Source organism: Microcaecilia unicolor, chromosome 4 (assembly GCF_901765095.1).
Source record: "Microcaecilia unicolor chromosome 4, aMicUni1.1, whole genome shotgun sequence".
NCBI lineage: Eukaryota > Metazoa > Chordata > Amphibia > Gymnophiona > Siphonopidae > Microcaecilia > Microcaecilia unicolor.
Genome location: NC_044034.1, coordinates 188,614,401 through 188,633,438, shown reverse-complemented (window position 1 = coordinate 188,633,438; position 19,038 = coordinate 188,614,401). Strand labels below are relative to the sequence as shown.

General features: G+C 50.6%; 1 protein-coding gene across 1 annotated transcript in view; it reads left to right on the top strand.

Annotated features, from left to right (window-relative positions):
• PIK3C2A (phosphatidylinositol-4-phosphate 3-kinase catalytic subunit type 2 alpha) overlaps positions 1–16,532 on the top strand; it is a 564,057-nt gene extending 547,525 nt beyond the window's left edge. The window contains 3 exon segments of the mRNA XM_030201063.1: positions 1,159–1,268; positions 9,108–9,233; positions 16,315–16,532. Of these exon segments, the coding sequence (XP_030056923.1) occupies positions 1,159–1,268; positions 9,108–9,233; positions 16,315–16,497 (419 nt within the window). The 3' untranslated portion in view covers positions 16,498–16,532.
• The last annotated feature ends 2,506 nt before the right edge of the window (positions 16,533–19,038 follow it).

Below are 19,038 nucleotides of genomic sequence, written 5' to 3'. Positions count from 1 at the left end.
TAAGGGCAGACACTGTGGTTATCACAGGGTATAACGATTTTGGCGGAAAATAAGCCGTGCTGCAGAATTTTGGACAGACTGGAGAGGAGAGAGATGACTGCGCGGAAGACCAGTAAGAAGTAAATTGCAATAATCCAAGCGAGAGGTGACAAGGGTGTGGATAAGGGTTTTGGCAGTGTATTCAGAAAGGAAGGGGCGAATTTTGCTAATGTTGTAGATAACGAAACGACAAGTTTTGGCGATCTGTTGAATATGTGCAGAGAAGGAGAGAGAGGAATCAAAGATGACATCAAGATTACGAGCCGAGGAGACAGGGAGGATGTGAGAGCTATTAACAGAGATAGAGAATGGGGGAAGAGGGGAGGTGGGTTTAGGGGGAAAAATGAGAAGTTCAGTTTTAGTCATTTATCATATGCAAATTTAATCACCTCACTTATCGTTCCAATTTCCCGTGGATGCTTTCTTCTTCTGATGTACCTGAAAAAGTTGTTACTGTGTTTTAGCCTCTGCGGCAAGTTTCTCTTCATATTCTCTTTTAGACTTCTTTATTAATGCTTTGCATATGACTTGCTAGTGCTTATGTTACTTCTTATTTTCGTCCTTTTTCCATTCTTTGAAGGACAATCTTTTGGTTGTAATAGCCTCTTTTACTTCACCTTTTAACCATGCTGGTTGTCATGTTCTCTTCTTTCCACCTTTGCAAATACATGGAATTCATCTGGTCTGGGCTTCCAAGATGATATTTTTGAATAACATCCATGCCTTATTTGGTGTCTTAACCTTAGCAGTTGATCCTTTTAACTCCTTTTTAAACATTTTCCTCATTTTATTATAATCACCTTTTTAAAAATTAAATACAGCTACATTAGATCCCTTTGCGGATTCATCCCAGATAGTAGCTCAGACTTGATCATATTATGATCACTGTTTCCCAGAGGACCCAACACCGCAATCTCTCACACTATGCACAGCACCAAGGACCAGAACCAAATTGGCTTCCCCTCTCTAATGGCCTTGGGTTCATATTGCTGCCAAAAAGAGAAAATCAAGAGGCCTATTTGTGCTCTAAGACCCAACTTAAGGAAAAAAATTATATGTCTGCTGTATTTATGCACCTAAAGGTTCTAGAATTAAAGGAATGCATTGTCTTTTTCTTAGAAGTAGCCCCCTTGAGTCCAACATCAGGCAAGGTTGGAGGAGAAGTGAAATTGTCCATTTCATATAGAAATGGAACTCTCTTCATCATGGTGATGCACATTAAAGGTCTGGTGAGTGAAGCAATAATTTTAAATGCTGTGCCTTATTTTCTTCCATTGTAGAGGGTACTTTTAATACCTTCTGGGACTGAGAATGTTCACATGATGGATTTAAATTCTGTATTAGTCTCAGGTGTGTATTCACTTTTCTCCGAGGACAAGCAGGCTGCTTGTTCTCACGACTGGGGTTGACGTCCACGGCAGCCCCCACCAACCGGAAGAAAATCTTTGCGGGCGGTCCCGCAAGCAGGGCACGCCCACCGCGCATGCGCGGCCGTCTTCCCGCCTGTGCGCGACTGTTCCCGCTCAGTTTTTTTCCATTCCGCGCTGGAGAGAGACGTGTTCCCGTCTCTCTCTTAGTCAGCCCCGGAAACCAGATTGCGGCCTAGCCACGGTTTTTTCTCTATTCGAGTACGCGTTCGCGTGTTATTTTCTTTTAAAAAAAAGAAAACAGCGAAAAAGAGTTTTCCTCGTTTTTAGCCGCGAGGGCGCGTCGTTGTGGCCGCACGGTCGTTTCTTCTTTTTCGGGTGTGCTTTTCACCGCCACCATCGACGATTTTGACTTCGCCGACGCGATTTTTCTGTTGATGTCCTCGAAGGTCCCGAGCGGATTCAAAAAGTATGGTCTGTGCGGCCGGCAGATCTCACAGACCAATACTCACGCTTGGTGTCTCCAGTGCCTCGGCCCGGAGCATAATTCCAAGACGTGCACCTTGTGTCTTGGCTTAAGAAAGTGGACACAGGTGGAGAGGCAAGTTCTGCGGGACCGTCTTTTTGGAACTTGCGCCGGCCCTTCGACGTCGACCTCTACGGCATCGGTGTCGACGGTCGGGTCTTCGGTACCGGTACCGATGTCGACGACATTGGCGCCGACTCTGGCATCGACCCCAGGAGCACAGGTACCTTTGGCCTGCCAGCCTGCCGGTGACGGCGGTGGTGAGCGGCCGCGCGGGCAGTCTACCCCGTCCACTCCCGCTGCTCAGGGCCATCGGGACCGAACCCTGTCGGATCTGATACATCGAGGCCGGGGGGGGGTTCCCACCTCCTCCTCGTCTCTTCCGCGGAGCGCCGATGACGGGCATCGCAAGAAAGCCAAGAAGCACCGTCATCAGTCGCCCATGGCGCACAGGACTGCCAGCTCCGGTACATCGAGGAACGACTCGATGCCCAGGAAGCGGCAGTGCCGGGAGGAGCGTTCCCGCTCGGTCGAAGAGGTGTCGCTGCGTGAGTCCGCGGGTATCTTGGTACCATCTCCTGGACCCAAGCAGCTTCCGGCACCCACACCGGCCCCTCTGCCTTTCCCGACACCAGGCATTGACGAGTGCCTCCGAGCCATCCTTCCCGGGATCCTGGAAGGGCTGATGCGCCAGGCTCTGCCGGCACCGGGGGTGCTTGCTCCCCCGGCGCCATTGATGGAGGCGCCGGTGGGCTCTGGCCCGATGCTGAGGCCTGCGGCGCAGGTGTCGACCGCCACGCAGGTGGAGTCTACATCAATGGAGGGAGCTTCGTCCCCGCCGGCACGGGAGTCCACCGCTCGACGCCATCATCGACGACGTGGTTCCTCGCAGGTCTGAGCTGAGAGAGCTCATGTCCAACACCGAGGAGGAGGCCTCGTGGGGGGAGGAGGAGGACCCCAGATATTTCTCCTCAGAGGAGTCTGTGGGCCTTCCCTCTGACCCCACTCCTTCACCGGAGAGGAAGCTCTCGCCTCCTGAGAGCCTCTCCTTTGCCTCTTTTGTCAGGGATATGTCCATCAGCATTCCCTTTCCCGTGGTTACTGTGGATGAGCCGAGGGCGGAGATGCTCAAAGTCCTCGACTATCCATCACCACCTAGAGAGTCTTCCACGGTGCCGTTGCACAATGTCCTTAAGGAGACACTGCTTCGGAACTGGTTGAAGCCACTATCTAATCCCACCATCCCCAAGAAAGCGGAGTCCCAATACAGGATCCACTCAGACCCAGAGTTGATGCGGCCTCAATTGCCTCATGACTCGGCGGTCGTGGACTCTGCTCTCAAGAGGGCACGGAGTTCGAGGGATACCGCCTCGGCGCCCCCTGGGCGTGAGTCTCGCACTCTGGACTCGTTTGGGAGGAAGGCCTACCAATCTTTCATGCTCGTGACCCGCATCCAATTATACCAGCTCTACACGAGCATCCACATGCGGAACAATGTGCGGCAACTGGCGGATCTGGTCGACAAGCTCCCTCCGGAGCAGTCCAGGCCTTTTCAGGAGGTGGTCAGGCAGCTGAAGGCGTGCAGAAAGTTCCTGTCCAGGGGTATCTGACACCTGTGATGTGGCATCTCAAGCTGCGGCCCAAGGTATAGTGATGCGCAGACTCTCATGGCTGCATGCCTCTGACCTGGACAACCACACCCAGCAGCGGCTGGCGGATGTCCTTGCCGGGGGGATAACATTTTCGGCGAGAAGGTCGAGCAGTTGGTGGACCAACTACACCAGTGGGAAACCGCTCTCGACAAGCTCTCCCACCAGGTGCCTTCAGCATCCACCTCTGCAGGTGGACGTTTTTCCCGGGCCCGGCAGGCTTACAGCAAGCGTAGGTACACCCAGCCGGCCTGAAGGCCTCCTCAGACACAGGGACAGTCCCAGCGCGCTTGTTCCCGTCAACAGCATGCGCCTAAGCAGCCCCCTGCGCCTCCACAGCAAAAGCAGGGGACGAGCTTTTGACTGGATCCATGGGAACATAGCCGCCATCAAAGTATCCGTGCCGGACGGCCTGCCGGTCGGGGGGAGGTTGAAACTTTTTCACCAAAGGTGGCCTCTCGTAACCTCCGACCAGTGGGTTCTCCAAATAGTGCGGTGCGGATACACCCTGAATTTGGTCTCCCCTCCACCAAATTGTCCACCGGGAGCCCAGTCCTTCAGCTCCCATCACAAGCAGGTACTTGCAGAGGAACTCTCCGCCCTTCTCAGCGCCAATGCGGTCGAGCCCGTGCCACCCGGGCAGGAAGGGCAGGGATTCTATTCCAGGTACTTCCTTGTGGAAAAGAAAACAGGGGGGATGCGCGCCATCCTAGATCTGAGAGGCCTGAACAGGTATCTGGTGCGAGAAAAGTTCAGGATGCTTTCCTTGGGCACCCTTCTCCTCATGATTCAGAAAGACGATTGGCTTTGTTCCCTGGATTTAAAGGATGCTTATACTCACATCCCGATACTGCCATCCCACAGACAGTATCTCCGATTCCGTCTGGGGACACGTCACTTTCAGTATTGTTTGCTGCCCTTTGGGCTCGCCTCTGCACCACGGGTGTTCACGAAGTGTCTCGTGATGGTTGCGGCGTACCTACGCAAGCTGGGGGTGCACGTGTTCCCGTATCTCGACAATTGGCTGGTGAAGAGCACCTCAGAGGCAGGAGCTCTTCGGTCCATGCAGTGCACTATTCAACTTCTGGAGCTGCTAGGGTTTGTGATAAATTACCCGAAGTCCCATCTCCAGCCAGTCCAATCTCTGGAATTCATAGGAGCTCTGCTGAATTCTCAGATGGCTCAGGCCTTTCTTCCCGAGGCGAGGGCTCAGAATCTCCTGTCCCTCGCTTCCCAGACCAGAGCGTCTCAGCAGATCACAGCTCGGCAGATGTTGAGACTCCTGAGCCATATAGCCTCTACGGTCCATGTGACTCCCATGGCTTGTCTTCACATGAGATCTGCTCAGTGAACCCTAGCTTCCCAGTGGTGCCAAGCCACCGGGAATCTAGAAGATGTCATCCGCCTGTCCGTCAGTTGCCGCAATTCGCTGCGCTGGTGGACAATTTGGACCAATTTGACCCTCGGACGTCCATTCCAAATTCCGCAGCCCACGAAGGTGCTGACGACGGATGCATCTCGCCTGGGGTGGGGAGCTCATGTCGATGGGCTCCACATGGTCCCCCCAGGAACAAGATCTTCAGATCAACCTCCTGGAGCTCCGAGCGGTCTGGAACGCACTGAAGGCCTTCAGGGATCGGCTGTCCTACCAAACCATCCAAATTCGGACAGACAATCAGGTTGCAATGTTCTACATCAACAAGCAGGGGGGCACCGGATCTCGCCCCCTGTGTCAGGAAGCCGTCAGGATGTGGCGTTGGGCCTGCCAGTTTGGCATGCGTCTCCAAGCCACATACCTGGCAGGCGTAAACAACAATCTGGCCAACAGGCTGAGCAGAGTCATGCAACCGCACGAGTGGTCGCTCCATTCCAGAGTGGTACGCAAGATCTTCCGAGTGTGGGGCACCCCCTCGGTGGACCTTTTCGCCTCTCAGACCAACCACAAGCTGCCTCTGTTCTGTTCCAGACTGTTCCATTGGGGGACCGGCCTCCTGTATGCTTATCCTCCCATACCTTTTGTGGGGAAGACCTTGCTGAAGCTCAAGCAAGACCATGATTCTGATAGCGCCTTTTTGGCCCCGCCAGATCTGGTTCCCTCTACTTCTGGAGTTGTCCTCCGAAGAACCGTGGAGATTGGAGTGTTTTCCGACTCTCATTTCGCAGAACGACGGAGCGCTTCTGCACCCCAACCTTCAGTCTCTGGCTCTCACGGCCTGGATGTTGAGGGCGTAGATTTTGCTTCGTTGGGTCTGTCTGAGGGTGTCTCCCGTGTCTTGCTTGCCTCTAGAAAGGATTCCACTAAGAAGAGTTACTTTTTCAAATGGAGGAGGTTTGTCATTTGGTGTGAGAGCAAGGCCCTAGAACCTCGTTCTTGTCCTGCACAAAACCTGCTTGAATAATGTATAATTATGGTACAGCCAGAGAACCCCCCCCCCCCCCCCCCCCCCCCCCCCACTGGAATGGTGGCGGGCCCAGTCATAGAGCTCAGGCCATTACAGACCTTTGCTGAGTCAGAAATCTGATGGCTGACATAACTGGGAGCTTACTGGAAAAGTATGGTCTAGTTTGTAGCCCGGATTGAGACCTAAATAAGCTAAATTAGGAAAAGTTAGGTCAATAGATATGGAAACAAAATGGAGGATTTCAGCACAAAATGGAAGCCATATCTGTTACAAAGTGGAATTTTCTCTAATGTAAGTTAGAAAAACAAGTTGAGAAATGAGTGAGTCATGCCAGGTGCAAAGAAAATAGGGGACTAGCTGTCCAAGAGGGGAGGGAGACTTTCCTGTGAGCAGGATTGTGGTCAGCCATGGTGTGAGAAAGGAAAGGTGTAGCTGGATGCAGGGTCTTGCTTAAGATTTGTGGTTAAGCGAGCTAAAGACAAAACCATGTTAGCAAGATAAAAGCTACTGATTAGCATGAGCCAATCAGTGACAACCATGACATTAGCATAGATCCAATCAGGTATATCTACTGTCATATTATCCATATCCTGAGGGCACCTATAAAAATCAGAGTATTTCCTGGTTTAAGCTAGAGAGAAGGGTTGCCACTCTCTCTCTCCAAGGGAAACCAATGTGTCCAGCAGAATTGACAAATTACCTAATCGCTTTCCCATGTAAAACCTTTAATTGGTAAAAAATTATAAAAGATTAGGAACTAATTAACACCTGTTTGCAGCTGGATTATTATATTCCTATAACTAATTGATTGTACGTGCCTGTTGTCAATCACTGATTTGACTTGTACCTTGGCAAATAAACTCCTCACCTCAAATGATGATTTGTGGGCTTCACTTAATGATGAAAGGCTGTAAGTATAAATGCTTTTGCTGTATCAGGCTATCTTTCGCTGCATTGTATAACTTGTAATCTAAATCCAGTTTGTCATAAGGCTGGTATCTTTTCCTTAGACCTAACATCTCTCTTAGTGGCAATTCCTTTTAGAACTTCACAACTCCTTGATTACCCCAGTACTAGTGCTATTTAGAGATGGAGTCAGATTTAAGGTCACTCCAGCCTTCTTGGGGGTCTCTGAACCCTAAAATTAAAACAATATCTTCTGCACTTATCAGAGTCTGGTCTCAAGACCAACTCAGTAAGGAATCACCTTAGTGCGATTAGTGCTTACCATTATCGTGTAGAGGGTAAAGCCATCTCTGGAGAGCCTTTAGTCATTCGATTCATGAGAGGCTTGCTTTTGTCAAGGCCCCCTGTCAAGCCTCCTGCAGTGTCATGGGATCTCAACGTCGTCCTCACCCAGCTGATGAAGCCTCCTTTTGAGCCACTGAATTCTTGCCATCTGAAGTATTTGACCTGGAAGGTCATTTTCTTGGTGGCAGTTACTTCAGCTCGTAGAGTCAGTGAGCTTCAAGCCCTGGTAGCTCATGCTCCTTATACCAAATTTCATCATAACAGAGTAGTACTCCGCACTCACCCTAAGTTCTTGCCAAAGGTGGTGTCGGAGTTCCATCTTAACCAGTCAATTGTCTTGCCAACATTCTTTCCCAGACCGCATACCCGCCCTGCTGAACGTCAGTTGCACACATTGGACTGCAAGCGAGCGTTGGCCTTCTATCTGGAGCGGACACAGCCCCACAGACAGTCCGCCCAATTGTTTATTTCTTTTGACCTCAATAGGAAGGGGGTCGCTGTCGGGAAACGCACCATCTCCAATTGGCTAGCAGATTGCATTTCCTTACGCCCAGGCTGGGCGGGCTCTTGAGGGTCATGTCACGGCTCATAGTGTTAGAGCCATGGCAGCGTTGGTGGCCCACTTGAAGTCAGCCACTATTGAAGAGATTTGCAAGGCTGCGACGTGGTCATCGGTCCACACATTCACATCACATTACTGCCTCCAGCAGGATACCCGACACGACAGTCGGTTCGGGCAGTCGGTGCTGCAGAATCTGTTTGGGGTTTCAATCCAACTCCACCCTCCAGGACCCGATTTTATTCTGTTCAGGCTGCACTATCAGTTAGTTGTTCTTCGTAGGTCAATTTCTGTTATGCCGTCGCCGTTGCAAGGTTCAATTGACCTGAGTTCTTGTTTTGAGTGAGCCTGATACCCCAGTCGTGAGAACAAGCAGCCTGCTTGTCCTCGGAGAAAGCGAATGATACATACCTGTAGCAGGTGTTCTCCGAGGACAGCAGGCTGATTGTTCTCACCTACCTTCCCTCCTCCCCTTTGGAGTTGCGTTTTACTCATTCCTTTGCTTGTCATTCAACTGAGCGGGAACGGTCGCGCACTGGCGGGAAGACGGCCTTGCATGCGCGGTGGGCGTGCCCTGCGTGTGGGACCGCCCGCGAAGTTTTTCTTCCGGTTGGTGGGGGCTGCCGTGGACGTCAACCCCAGTCGTGAGAACAATCAGCCTGCTGTCCTCGGAGAACACCTGCTACAGGTATGTATCATTCGCTTTAGTGCATAGTTTTATTTTAAATGATTAAGTAGCAGTCAGCCTTTACAGTAGCCCTCTATTTGCACATTACTTGGCCTGACAGGAGCACATTCAAGCATGTCACTGAATCTGTAGAATGCTCAAAAGAGCACCTTGATCCTTGTAGTTGCCTGCTTATGTGGGTCTAAGCTGTCCTGGGGGTACAACTCAAGCAGCAAAATATATACTTATTGACCTGGTTGCTGCCTAATGGTTAAAGCAGCAGGCCAAGAGCCAAGGAAGTCGGGTTAAAATCCCACTAACACTCCTCATGCTCTTGGACAAGGAGTGTTAGTGTTCCTCTTATTGCCTCGGGTACAAACTTAGATTGTAAGTCCTCAAGTATCAGGGGAATACCCACTGTACCTAAATGTAACTCACCTTAAGCTACTGCTGAAAAAAGCTTGAGCTATATTTATCCCCTTCCCCTTCTTGAGTGCCTCCTGTTGGCCTGCTCTTGGAGCAGTGTGGTCATTCATAAACTTAATGCTTCTTGGTGAAAGAGGCTTAGAATTGGGGCTTGAGAAGATATGAAAGGAATAAAATTAGGTTTAAGAAGTGGTATATAGTCTGTAATATTTATTTTCTAGGTTACTGATGATGGCACAGACCCAAATCCCTATGTAAAAACGTATCTGCTCCCAGATCCCCACAAGATATCCAAACGCAAAACTAAGATTTCAAGGAAGACTTGTAACCCAACCTTCAATGAAATGGTGAGTTAAATTGCTAGAAAACTGTTTTAAAATTGAGGTTACTAACTCTCCACAGTAAATGAATGAAACCATTTCAAACCCTTGTAGACGGACAGTGCAGTGTCTTAAGTCTGAGTAAGCTATTTAATGAGCTGTATGTAGGTCAGTTAGATGTAAATATACATACTGCAGTTTCCCCGTTTTAGAGTAAAACAAAACAAGTCCATGACTTAGCATTAAGCATGTTTCTTATTGACTGAGAATGTATCCAAACAGCTAGAGCACTGAGCTGGAAAATGTAGAGGTTCTGACTTCAAGATTACTTCCAGTACTTTGTGTGGCCCTTAGTGGTTCCCAAACCTTTTCTGGAGGCCCCACAGTCAGTCAGGTGTTCAGGGTATCTGCAATAAATATGCACAAGTTAAATTTGCAGGTATTGAATCTCCAAATATATCTTGTGTGTGGGGTATGCAATTATGTTTCATGCATATTAATTGTAAACATCGTATCCTACTGATGGCTCTCCCACTGCCTTAGTAAATCACTTAGAGATCTATTATCAAAGTATATATATATTTCTCCGAGGACAAGCAGGCTGCTTGTTCTCACGACTGGGTTGACGTCCGCGGCAGCCCCCACCAACCGGAAAAAGCTTCGCGGGACGGTCGGCACGCAGGGCACGCCCACCGCGCATGCGCGGCCGTCTTCCCGCCCGTGCGCGACCGCTCCCGCCAGTTATTTTTTTTCCGCGACTGAGAGAGTCGTGTTTTTGCAACTCTCTCGTTTCAGCCGCCGGAATTTTCGACCGCGTTTACGCGGGTCGTCGCTCTTGGCCTTTTCGGCCTCTTCTTCTTTCGTTTCGTTTTGTTATCCAAAAAAAAAAAAAAAAAAAAAAAAGAATTTTGCGCGTGTGGAGCACGCGCTCCTCCCTTTTCCCTCGCTTTCTAGCGGGGACGCCTCGTTGCGGCCTAGTGGCCGCTCGGTCGGTTTCAATTTTCGTGGTGTGATTTTAGCCACCATTGCCGACTTTGACTTCGCCGACGCGATTTTTCCGTCGATGTCCTCGAAGGTCCCGAGTGGATTTAAAAAGTGTGGTCGCTGCGGCCGGCCGATCTCGCAGACCGACACCCACGCTTGGTGCCTCCAGTGCCTCGGGCCGGAGCACAATCTCAAGTCGTGTGCTTTGTGTCTCGGTCTCCGGAAACGGACTCAGGTTGCGAGGCAAGTTCTGCGGGACCGTCTTTTTGGAACTTGCGCCGGCCCCTCGACGTCGACCTCGACGGCATCGGTATCGAAGGCCGGTTCTTCGGTACCGGTATCGATGCCCGAGACATCGGCACCGATGGCAGCGACCCCAGGAGAACAGGTCCCGTCGGCCCGCCGGTCCGCCGGCGAGAGTGGGGTAGAGAGACCGCGTGGGCAGTCGGCCCCGGTCACTCCCTCAACTCGTGAGCCACGGGACCGAACCCTGTCGGACCCGGTACCTCGAGACCGAGGGGGATCGACCTCCTCCTCCTCCATGCCCTCCGGCACCGGTGACGTGCACCGGAAGAAGGACAAGAAGCGCCGTCACCGGGAGCCCTCGGTGCCTGAAGAGGAGTCGACGCCGAAGCGTCATCACAGAGAGGAGAGATCTCCGTCGGTGGTGGAGGTACCGACGCGTCGGGGTTCCGGCACCTCGGTGCCGTCTCCTGGCCCCCAGCAGCTTCTGGCACCGACACCCTTACCGGCCCCACCGCCTTTCTCGGCAGCGGGCCTGGACAAGTGCCTCAGAGCCATCCTTCCGGGGCTCCTGGAAGGGCTGATGCGCCAGGCTGTGCCGGCGCCGGGGGTGCTTGCGCCCTCGGCGCCGATGACTGTGGCGCCGGCGAGCTCTAGCCCGGCGCCGGGGCAGTCGACACCGCCGCCGCTTGCGGTGCCGGTCTCGACAGCCACGCAGGTGGAGTCCCCGTCGACGTCGATGGAGGGAGCTCCGTCCCCGCCGGCGCGGGGGTCCACCGCTCGACGACACCGAGGCCTCGGTGCCTCGACGTCGAGCCGGGCCCGGTACCGGACTCAGCTACATGAGCTAATGTCCGATACCGAGGATGAGGACTCGTGGGGGGAAGAGGAGGACCCGAGATATTTCTCCTCAGAGGAGTCTACGGGCCTTCCCTCGGACCCCACGCCGTCACCGGAGAGGAAGCTCTCACCTCCTGAGAGTCTCTCCTTTGCCTCCTTTGTGCGGGATATGTCTATAAGCATTCCCTTTCCCGTGGTCTCTGTGGAAGAGCCGAGGGCCGAGATGCTCGAGGTCCTCGACTATCCATCACCACCTAGAGAGTCCTCCACGGTACCGCTGCACAATGTCCTGAAGGAGACGCTGCTCCGGAACTGGGTGCGACCATTAACTAATCCCACCATTCCCAAGAAAGCAGAGTCCCAGTACAGGATCCACTCTGACCCAGAGCTCATGCGGCCCCAGTTGCCCCATGACTCAGCGGTCGTGGATTCTGCTCTCAAGAGGGCACGGAGTTCGAGGGATACCGCCTCGGCGCCCCCGGGGCGGGAGTCTCGCACTCTGGACTCATTTGGGAGGAAGGCCTACCAGTCCTCCATGCTCGTGACCCGCATCCAATCTTACCTGCTCTATATGAGCATCCACATGCGGACCAATGTGCAACAGCTGGCGGACCTGGTCGATAAGCTCCCGCCGGAGCAGTCCAGGCCTTATCAGGAGGTGGTCAGGCAGCTGAAGGCGTGCAGAAAGTTCCTGTCCAGGGGGATTTTTGACACCTGTGACGTGGCATCTCGTGCTGCGGCCCAAGGTATAGTGATGCGCAGGCTCTCATGGCTGCGTGCCTCTGACCTGGACAACCGCACCCAGCAGAGACTGGCTGACGTCCCTTGCCGGGGGGATAACATTTTCGGTGAGAAGGTCGAGCAGATGGTGGACCAACTGCATCAGCGGGAAACCGCTCTCGACAAGCTCTCCCACCGGGCGCCTTCAGCACCCGCCCCCACGGGTGGGCGTTTTTCCCGGGCACGGCAGGCTGCACCCTATTCTTTTGCAAAGCGTAGGTACAACCAGCCGGCCCGAAGGCCTCGTCAGGCACAGGGACAGCCCCAGCGCGCTCGTTCTCGTCAACAGCGTGCGCCTAAGCAGCCCCCTGCGCCTCCACAGCAAAAGCCGGGGACGGGCTTTTGACTGGATCCACGGGAACATAGCCGCCCTACAAGTGTCCGTACCGGACGATCTGCCGGTCGGAGGGAGGTTAAAATTTTTTCACCAAAGGTGGCCTCTCATAACCTCCGACCAGTGGGTTCTCCAAATAGTGCGGTGCGGATACGCCCTGAATTTGGCCTCCCTGCCTCCAAATTGTCCTCCAGGAGCTCAGTCTTTCAGCTCCCATCACAAGCAGGTACTTGCAGAGGAACTCTCCGCCCTTCTCAGCGCCAATGCGGTCGAGCCCGTACCACCCGGGCAGGAAGGGCAGGGATTCTATTCCAGGTACTTCCTTGTGGAAAAGAAAACAGGGGGGATGCGTCCCATCCTAGACCTGAGAGGCCTGAACAAATTCCTGGTCAAAGAAAAGTTCAGGATGCTTTCCTTGGGCACCCTTCTGCCAATGATTCAGAAAAACGATTGGCTATGTTCCCTGGATTTAAAGGACGCATACACTCACATCCCGATACTGCCAGCTCACAGACAGTATCTCAGATTCCGCCTGGGCGCACGGCACTTTCAGTATTGTGTGCTGCCCTTTGGGCTCGCCTCTGCCCCACGAGTGTTTACAAAGTGCCTCGTGGTGGTAGCGGCCTACCTACGCAAGCTGGGAGTGCACGTGTTCCCATATCTCGACGATTGGCTGGTCAAGAACACCTCGGAGGCAGGAGCCCTCCGGTCCATGCAGTGCACTATTCAACTTCTGGAGCTGCTGGGGTTTGTGATAAATTACCCAAAGTCCCATCTCCAGCCAACTCAATCTCTGGAATTCATAGGAGCGCTGCTGAATTCCCAGACAGCTCAGGCCTACCTTCCCGAAGCGAGGGCCACCAATCTCTTGGCCCTGGCTTCGCAGACCAGAGCGTCTCAGCAGATCACAGCTCGGCAGAGGTTGAGACTTCTGGGTCATATGGCCTCCACAGTTCATGTGACTCCCATGGCTCGTCTTCACATGAGATCTGCTCAATGGACCCTAGCTTCCCAGTGGTTCCAAGCCACCGGGAATCTAGAAGATGCCATCCGCCTCTCCACCAGTTGTCGCACTTCACTGCTCTGGTGGACCATCCGGACCAATTTGACCCTGGGACGTCCATTCCAAATTCCGCAGCCCACGAAAGTGCTGACGACGGATGCATCTCGCCTGGGGTGGGGAGCCCATGTCGATGGGCTCCACACTCAGGGTCTGTGGTCCCTCCAGGAAAAGGATCTGCAGATCAACCTCCTGGAGCTCCGAGCGATCTGGAACGCACTGAAGGCTTTCAGAGATCGGCTGTCCTGTCAAATTATCCAAATTCGGACAGACAATCAGGTTGCAATGTATTACGTCAACAAGCAGGGGGGCACCGGATCTCGCCCCCTGTGCCAGGAGGCCGTCGGGATGTGGCGTTGGGCGTGTCGGTTCGGCATGCTCCTCCAAGCCACATACCTGGCAGGCGGTAAACAACAGTCTGGCCGACAGACTGAGCAGAGTCATGCAACCGCACGAGTGGTCGCTCCATGCCAGAGTGGTACGCAAGATCTTCCGAGCGTGGGGCACCCCCTCGGTGGACCTTTTCGCCTCTCAGACCAACCACAAGCTGCCTCTGTTCTGTTCCAGACTTCAGGCACACGGCAGGCTAGCGTCGGATGCCTTTCTCCTCCATTGGGGGACCGGCCTCCTGTATGCTTATCCTCCCATACCTTTGGTGGGGAAGACCTTACTGAAGCTCAAGCAAGACCGCGGCACCATGATTCTGATAGCGCCCTTTTGGCCCCGTCAGATCTGGTTCCCTCTTCTTCTGGAGTTGTCCTCCGAAGAACCGTGGAGATTGGAGTGTTTTCCGACTCTCATTTCGCAGAACGACGGAGCGTTGCTGCACCCCAACCTTCAGTCTCTGGCTCTCACGGCCTGGATGTTGAGGGCGTAGACTTCACTGCGTTGGGTCTGTCTGAGGGTGTCTCCCGGGTCTTGCTTGCCTCTAGGAAGGATTCCACTAAAAAGAGTTACTTTTTCAAGTGGAGGAGGTTTGTCGTGTGGTGTGAGAGCATGGCCCTAGAACCTCGTTCTTGCCCTGCACAGAACCTGCTTGAATACCTTCTGCACTTATCAGAGTCTGGCCTCAAGACCAACTCAGTAAGGAATCACCTTAGTGCGATTAGTGCTTACCATTATCGTGTGGAAGGTAAAGCCATCTCTGGAGAGCCTTTAGTCGTTCGATTCATGAGAGGCTTGCTTTTGTCAAAGCCCCCTATCAAGCCTCCTACTGTGTCATGGGATCTCAACGTCGTCCTCACCCAGCTGATGAAACCTCCTTTTGAGCCACTGAATACCTGCCATCTGAAGTACTTGACCTGGAAGGTCATTTTCTTGGTGGCAGTTACTTCAGCTCGTAGGGTCAGTGAGCTTCAAGCCCTAGTAGCTCATGCTCCATATACTAAATTTCATCACAACAGAGTAGTGCTCCGCACTCACCCAAAGTTCCTGCCGAAGGTGGTGTCGGAGTTCCATCTTAACCAGTCAATTGTCTTGCCAACATTCTTCCCCAGGCCGCATACCCGCCCTGCTGAACGTCAGTTGCACACATTGGACTGCAAGAGAGCATTGGCCTTCTACTTGGAGCGGACACAGCCCAACAGACAGTCCGCCCAATTGTTTATTTCTTTCGACCCTAACAGGCTAGGGGTCGCTGTCGGGAAACGCACCATCTCTAATTGGCTAGCAGATTGCATTTCCTTCACTTACGCCCAGGCTGGGCTGACTCTTGAGGGTCATGTCACGGCTCATAGTGTCAGAGCCATGGCAGCGTCGGTGGCCCACTTGAAGTCAGCCACTATTGAAGAGATCTGCAAGGCTGCGACGTGGTCATCTGTCCACACATTCACATCTCATTACTGCCTCCAGCAGGATACCCGACGCGACAGTCGGTTCGGGCAGTCGGTGCTGCAGAATCTGTTTGGGGTGTAATCCAACTCCACCCTCCAGGACCCGAATTTATTCTGGTCAGGCTGCACTCTCAGTTAGTTGTTCTTCGTAGGTCAATTTCTGTTGTTTCCTCGCCGTTGCGAGGTTCCATTGACCTGGGTTCTTGTTTTGAGTGAGCCTGAGAGCTAGGGATACCCCAGTCGTGAGAACAAGCAGCCTGCTTGTCCTCGGAGAAAGGGTATGATACATACCTGTAGCAGTTGTTCTCCGAGGACAGCAGGCTGATTGTTCTCACCTACCCTCCCTCCTCCCCTTTGGAGTTGTGTTTTATACTTTATTGCTTGTCATTCAACTGGCGGGAGCGGTCGCGCACGGGCGGGAAGACGGCCGCGCATGCGCGGTGGGCGTGCCCTGCGTGCCGACCGTCCCGCGAAGCTTTTTCCGGTTGGTGGGGGCTGCCGCGGACGTCAACCCAGTCGTGAGAACAATCAGCCTGCTGTCCTCGGAGAACAACTGCTACAGGTATGTATCATACCCTATATAAAAGTAACTTACCCTCAGAAATCTGGCCCTTACAAGTACCTCCCCTTTACCCAGGCAATTCTGTTAGCATAAATCTTTTGTGCTGACAAAATCTCCTGGACAAAAAAAGAGGGTGGACTAAGAAGCATGGCATTTTCCAAATAATCTGCAAAATACTCAAACAAAATTATCCAAGTGGGTTCTATGAATGTCTGAATAAATTTATCCAGATAACTTATGTAGAAAACCTATCCACTCAGCATGTTTTTAGATATGGGGCTGTATCTGTCATCCCCATCCTTCCATGTAGACTATAGGCTCACCAGTGAAGAGACCTAAGATTTACCTGGGATAGTACAGTATACATTGATGGCATTCTGTAAATAGGCTCACCAGTGAAGAGACCTAAGATTTACATGGGATAGTACAGTGTACATTGATGGCATTCTGTAAATACTCTCTATTTCTTGCAGCTTATTTACAGTGGATATAGCATAGAGACCCTGAAACAGAGGGAGCTGCAATTGAGTGTGCTCAGTGCAGAGTCTTTGAGAGAGAATTATTTCTTGGGTGGAATAACTTTATCTCTGAAGGATTTCAACTTGAACCAGGAGACCATTAACTGGCATAAACTGACTGCAGTACCCTACCTGTGAATCCAAGAACGGTAAAGATAGAACAAGAAAAAAAATAAATTGCAGGTTTAACTAAGCTTATCTGTGAATTAAATTTTTCTACTTGAAAATAGCTTGTACAGTTCAAAATGGCGAAAGTACATTTAGTGTTAATACCTGTCAGACAAGCATTTGCAGAAGTTCCAGAGAAGAATTTCTCGTAATCCGTTCTGTTTGCACAGACTGGATCAGCATCCACAGCTGCAGCATAATTGGAAGTTGTTGTTTGGACTTGTAATTACAAAGGGTTTTGTGCCATCCCCAGATGATTCAGATTATGCAGCTCATTCTGTAGCAGCTGAATCACTAAATGTCGGAAACTACCACCTTCTGTTACAGTTAAGTTGGATTCTTGGCTTTTACTTCAGCGTGGCATGACGTGTACCAGAACTAAGTGTATTATTTGGGGAGTATGACAAGCCTGCTTTTATCTTGATCTGACATTCCTGAAGGTATCCTCAGGCTGGCAGTGCAGTTGGAAGCTACAGTTTTGAAACACAGTTGGAGCAACTACTTTACCGTCTTTTTGATGACAGACTGTGATTTCCAGAAGAGTTGTGAGTAAACTCACAAATTTCTGAAGACTAAAACATGCTGCCTTACAAACTGACCACAGGGCTTTTCAACTCTTGAACAAGTTGAGGCTTATTTATGGATATACACAGTTTAAAAATGCATATATGTTTTTTTTGTGCCTTTTTTTTTTGGGGGGGGGGGGGGGCTTTTTTTTTTTTCTTGTTTAATATGCCACCAGTCACTTTCGCTTCTGCAGATTCCCACCATTCCTGAGGAGAAATGCCCTGTAATGCTGAACAGTTGATGATGGATTCCTTACATCAAATGGGGGCTTGGGATTGAACTGGCATCCTCTTGGCATCTAAACTATAGTCAGTTTTGCACTTTTCTCAGTTATTCCTTAAAGTCAGGTAAAAGTTGTACAGAAGTAAATTGTGAGAGTAGACACATCATCGTGCATGGAATATTTCTGCCTTAAAAACTTGAGTTCAAAGCTGACTTCTTTCACAAGTAGAATTAATGGCTCAATTTAGTAAGTTTTATTTCCCCACAGACAGAATGGGGGACAGTTGCATAACGTATTGAGCCCTATGATGATAATTTTATCCATTTTCTTTTGCACTTTGGTACATATAATGAAACACTAGCACAATATAACGGGACTATTAATGTTTGCTGCAAAGCAGTAGTGAAGTTGAGGGGTGGGGGGAGTGTGTGTGGTAAGGTATGACATTCACATGGATAACTCTACAGATAAGCATGTACCTGCTCTAAATCTATGCTCTTTCCAATGCCACCTACCTCACAGCACAGTCTAGAAAAATGGGAGTAAACGAGGCAGTTTAGAAGCTCTTAGTTGAAAGTCTATGCTTCTAAGTTTTATTTTTTTATGGAACATTGTACTATGCTTAGCGCTTGCTGTATAAATACACAGTCCTGCATAGCCAGAGACTTCGAAGGTCCCAAGTGGTTCTCAGTCTGCTGCATTGTTAAAGCAGTCAGAGTTGTAAACATGCCCACAGATCTCTGTCGCCTAATAAAACACTTGAGGAGTCAGCTGTTTCTGAAAACTTAACACCGTAAGGTGAAATATTTCTATGGAAGGGTGAACTTGATATGCACCATCACTTACTGATCAACAACACACAGGTAATTAAGAAGTAAGACAATCAGCCTTTCAGGTGCCTGACAGTACAATGCTCTTCTGAAATAGTGCTGCAATTTTGCACAAATTTCATGCACTTGAATATTTTGGGTGCCTATTAAATGTATGGTCTAATTCTTTAGTAACTAATAGCATCAAAAATATACTGATTGACCAAAAAACTGGACTGCTACTGTTACGTGACTGCAAGTAGTATCACATCCCTGATTATCTGTTCTCTTATGCATAAGAACGCTCAGCAATTACTCACATAACATGTGAATGGCAGGATAGAGTAATTCAGGTTAATATAACTAACAACTAGATTGTATTTCCTGCTAATACTCTGCTTTTCAGACTTTTCTTTCCATCCACAGAATGCAAGTTGTTTAGACCTGGGAAAGTAGTCTGTTTTCATGAAATGTTCCATTGTGCAAGAAATTGAAAGCAATGTAATGCTGCCTTTTTGCACACTTCAAAATTTAAAAGCACAGTTTTTCTTACAGCACAGTATAGTACAAATAGAAATAGAGAACCTTTTGAACAATCTGACTCTTAAACTGCCTCATTGTTTTTTGTGTGATGTTCCAGAATGCTGTAAACTGATTAATATTATGAGATATTGTCACTGTTACAATAAGCACACATGGATCCCTTTATTGTGCCTTTTCTTACTGTGTTGCATCATTGACCAAAGCCTTGAGGATGGTGGCGTTTCCTGCACAGACAACCCCTTCCCCAAGCAAAAGTTGAAAGTACCCTAGGACCTTTCACTAAACTGAGGGAACACAATAAACTTTCAGACCTCGCTTTACACCGCTCTTTATGACGAAGTGAAAAATGGAAAAATGTGGCTTCACAAA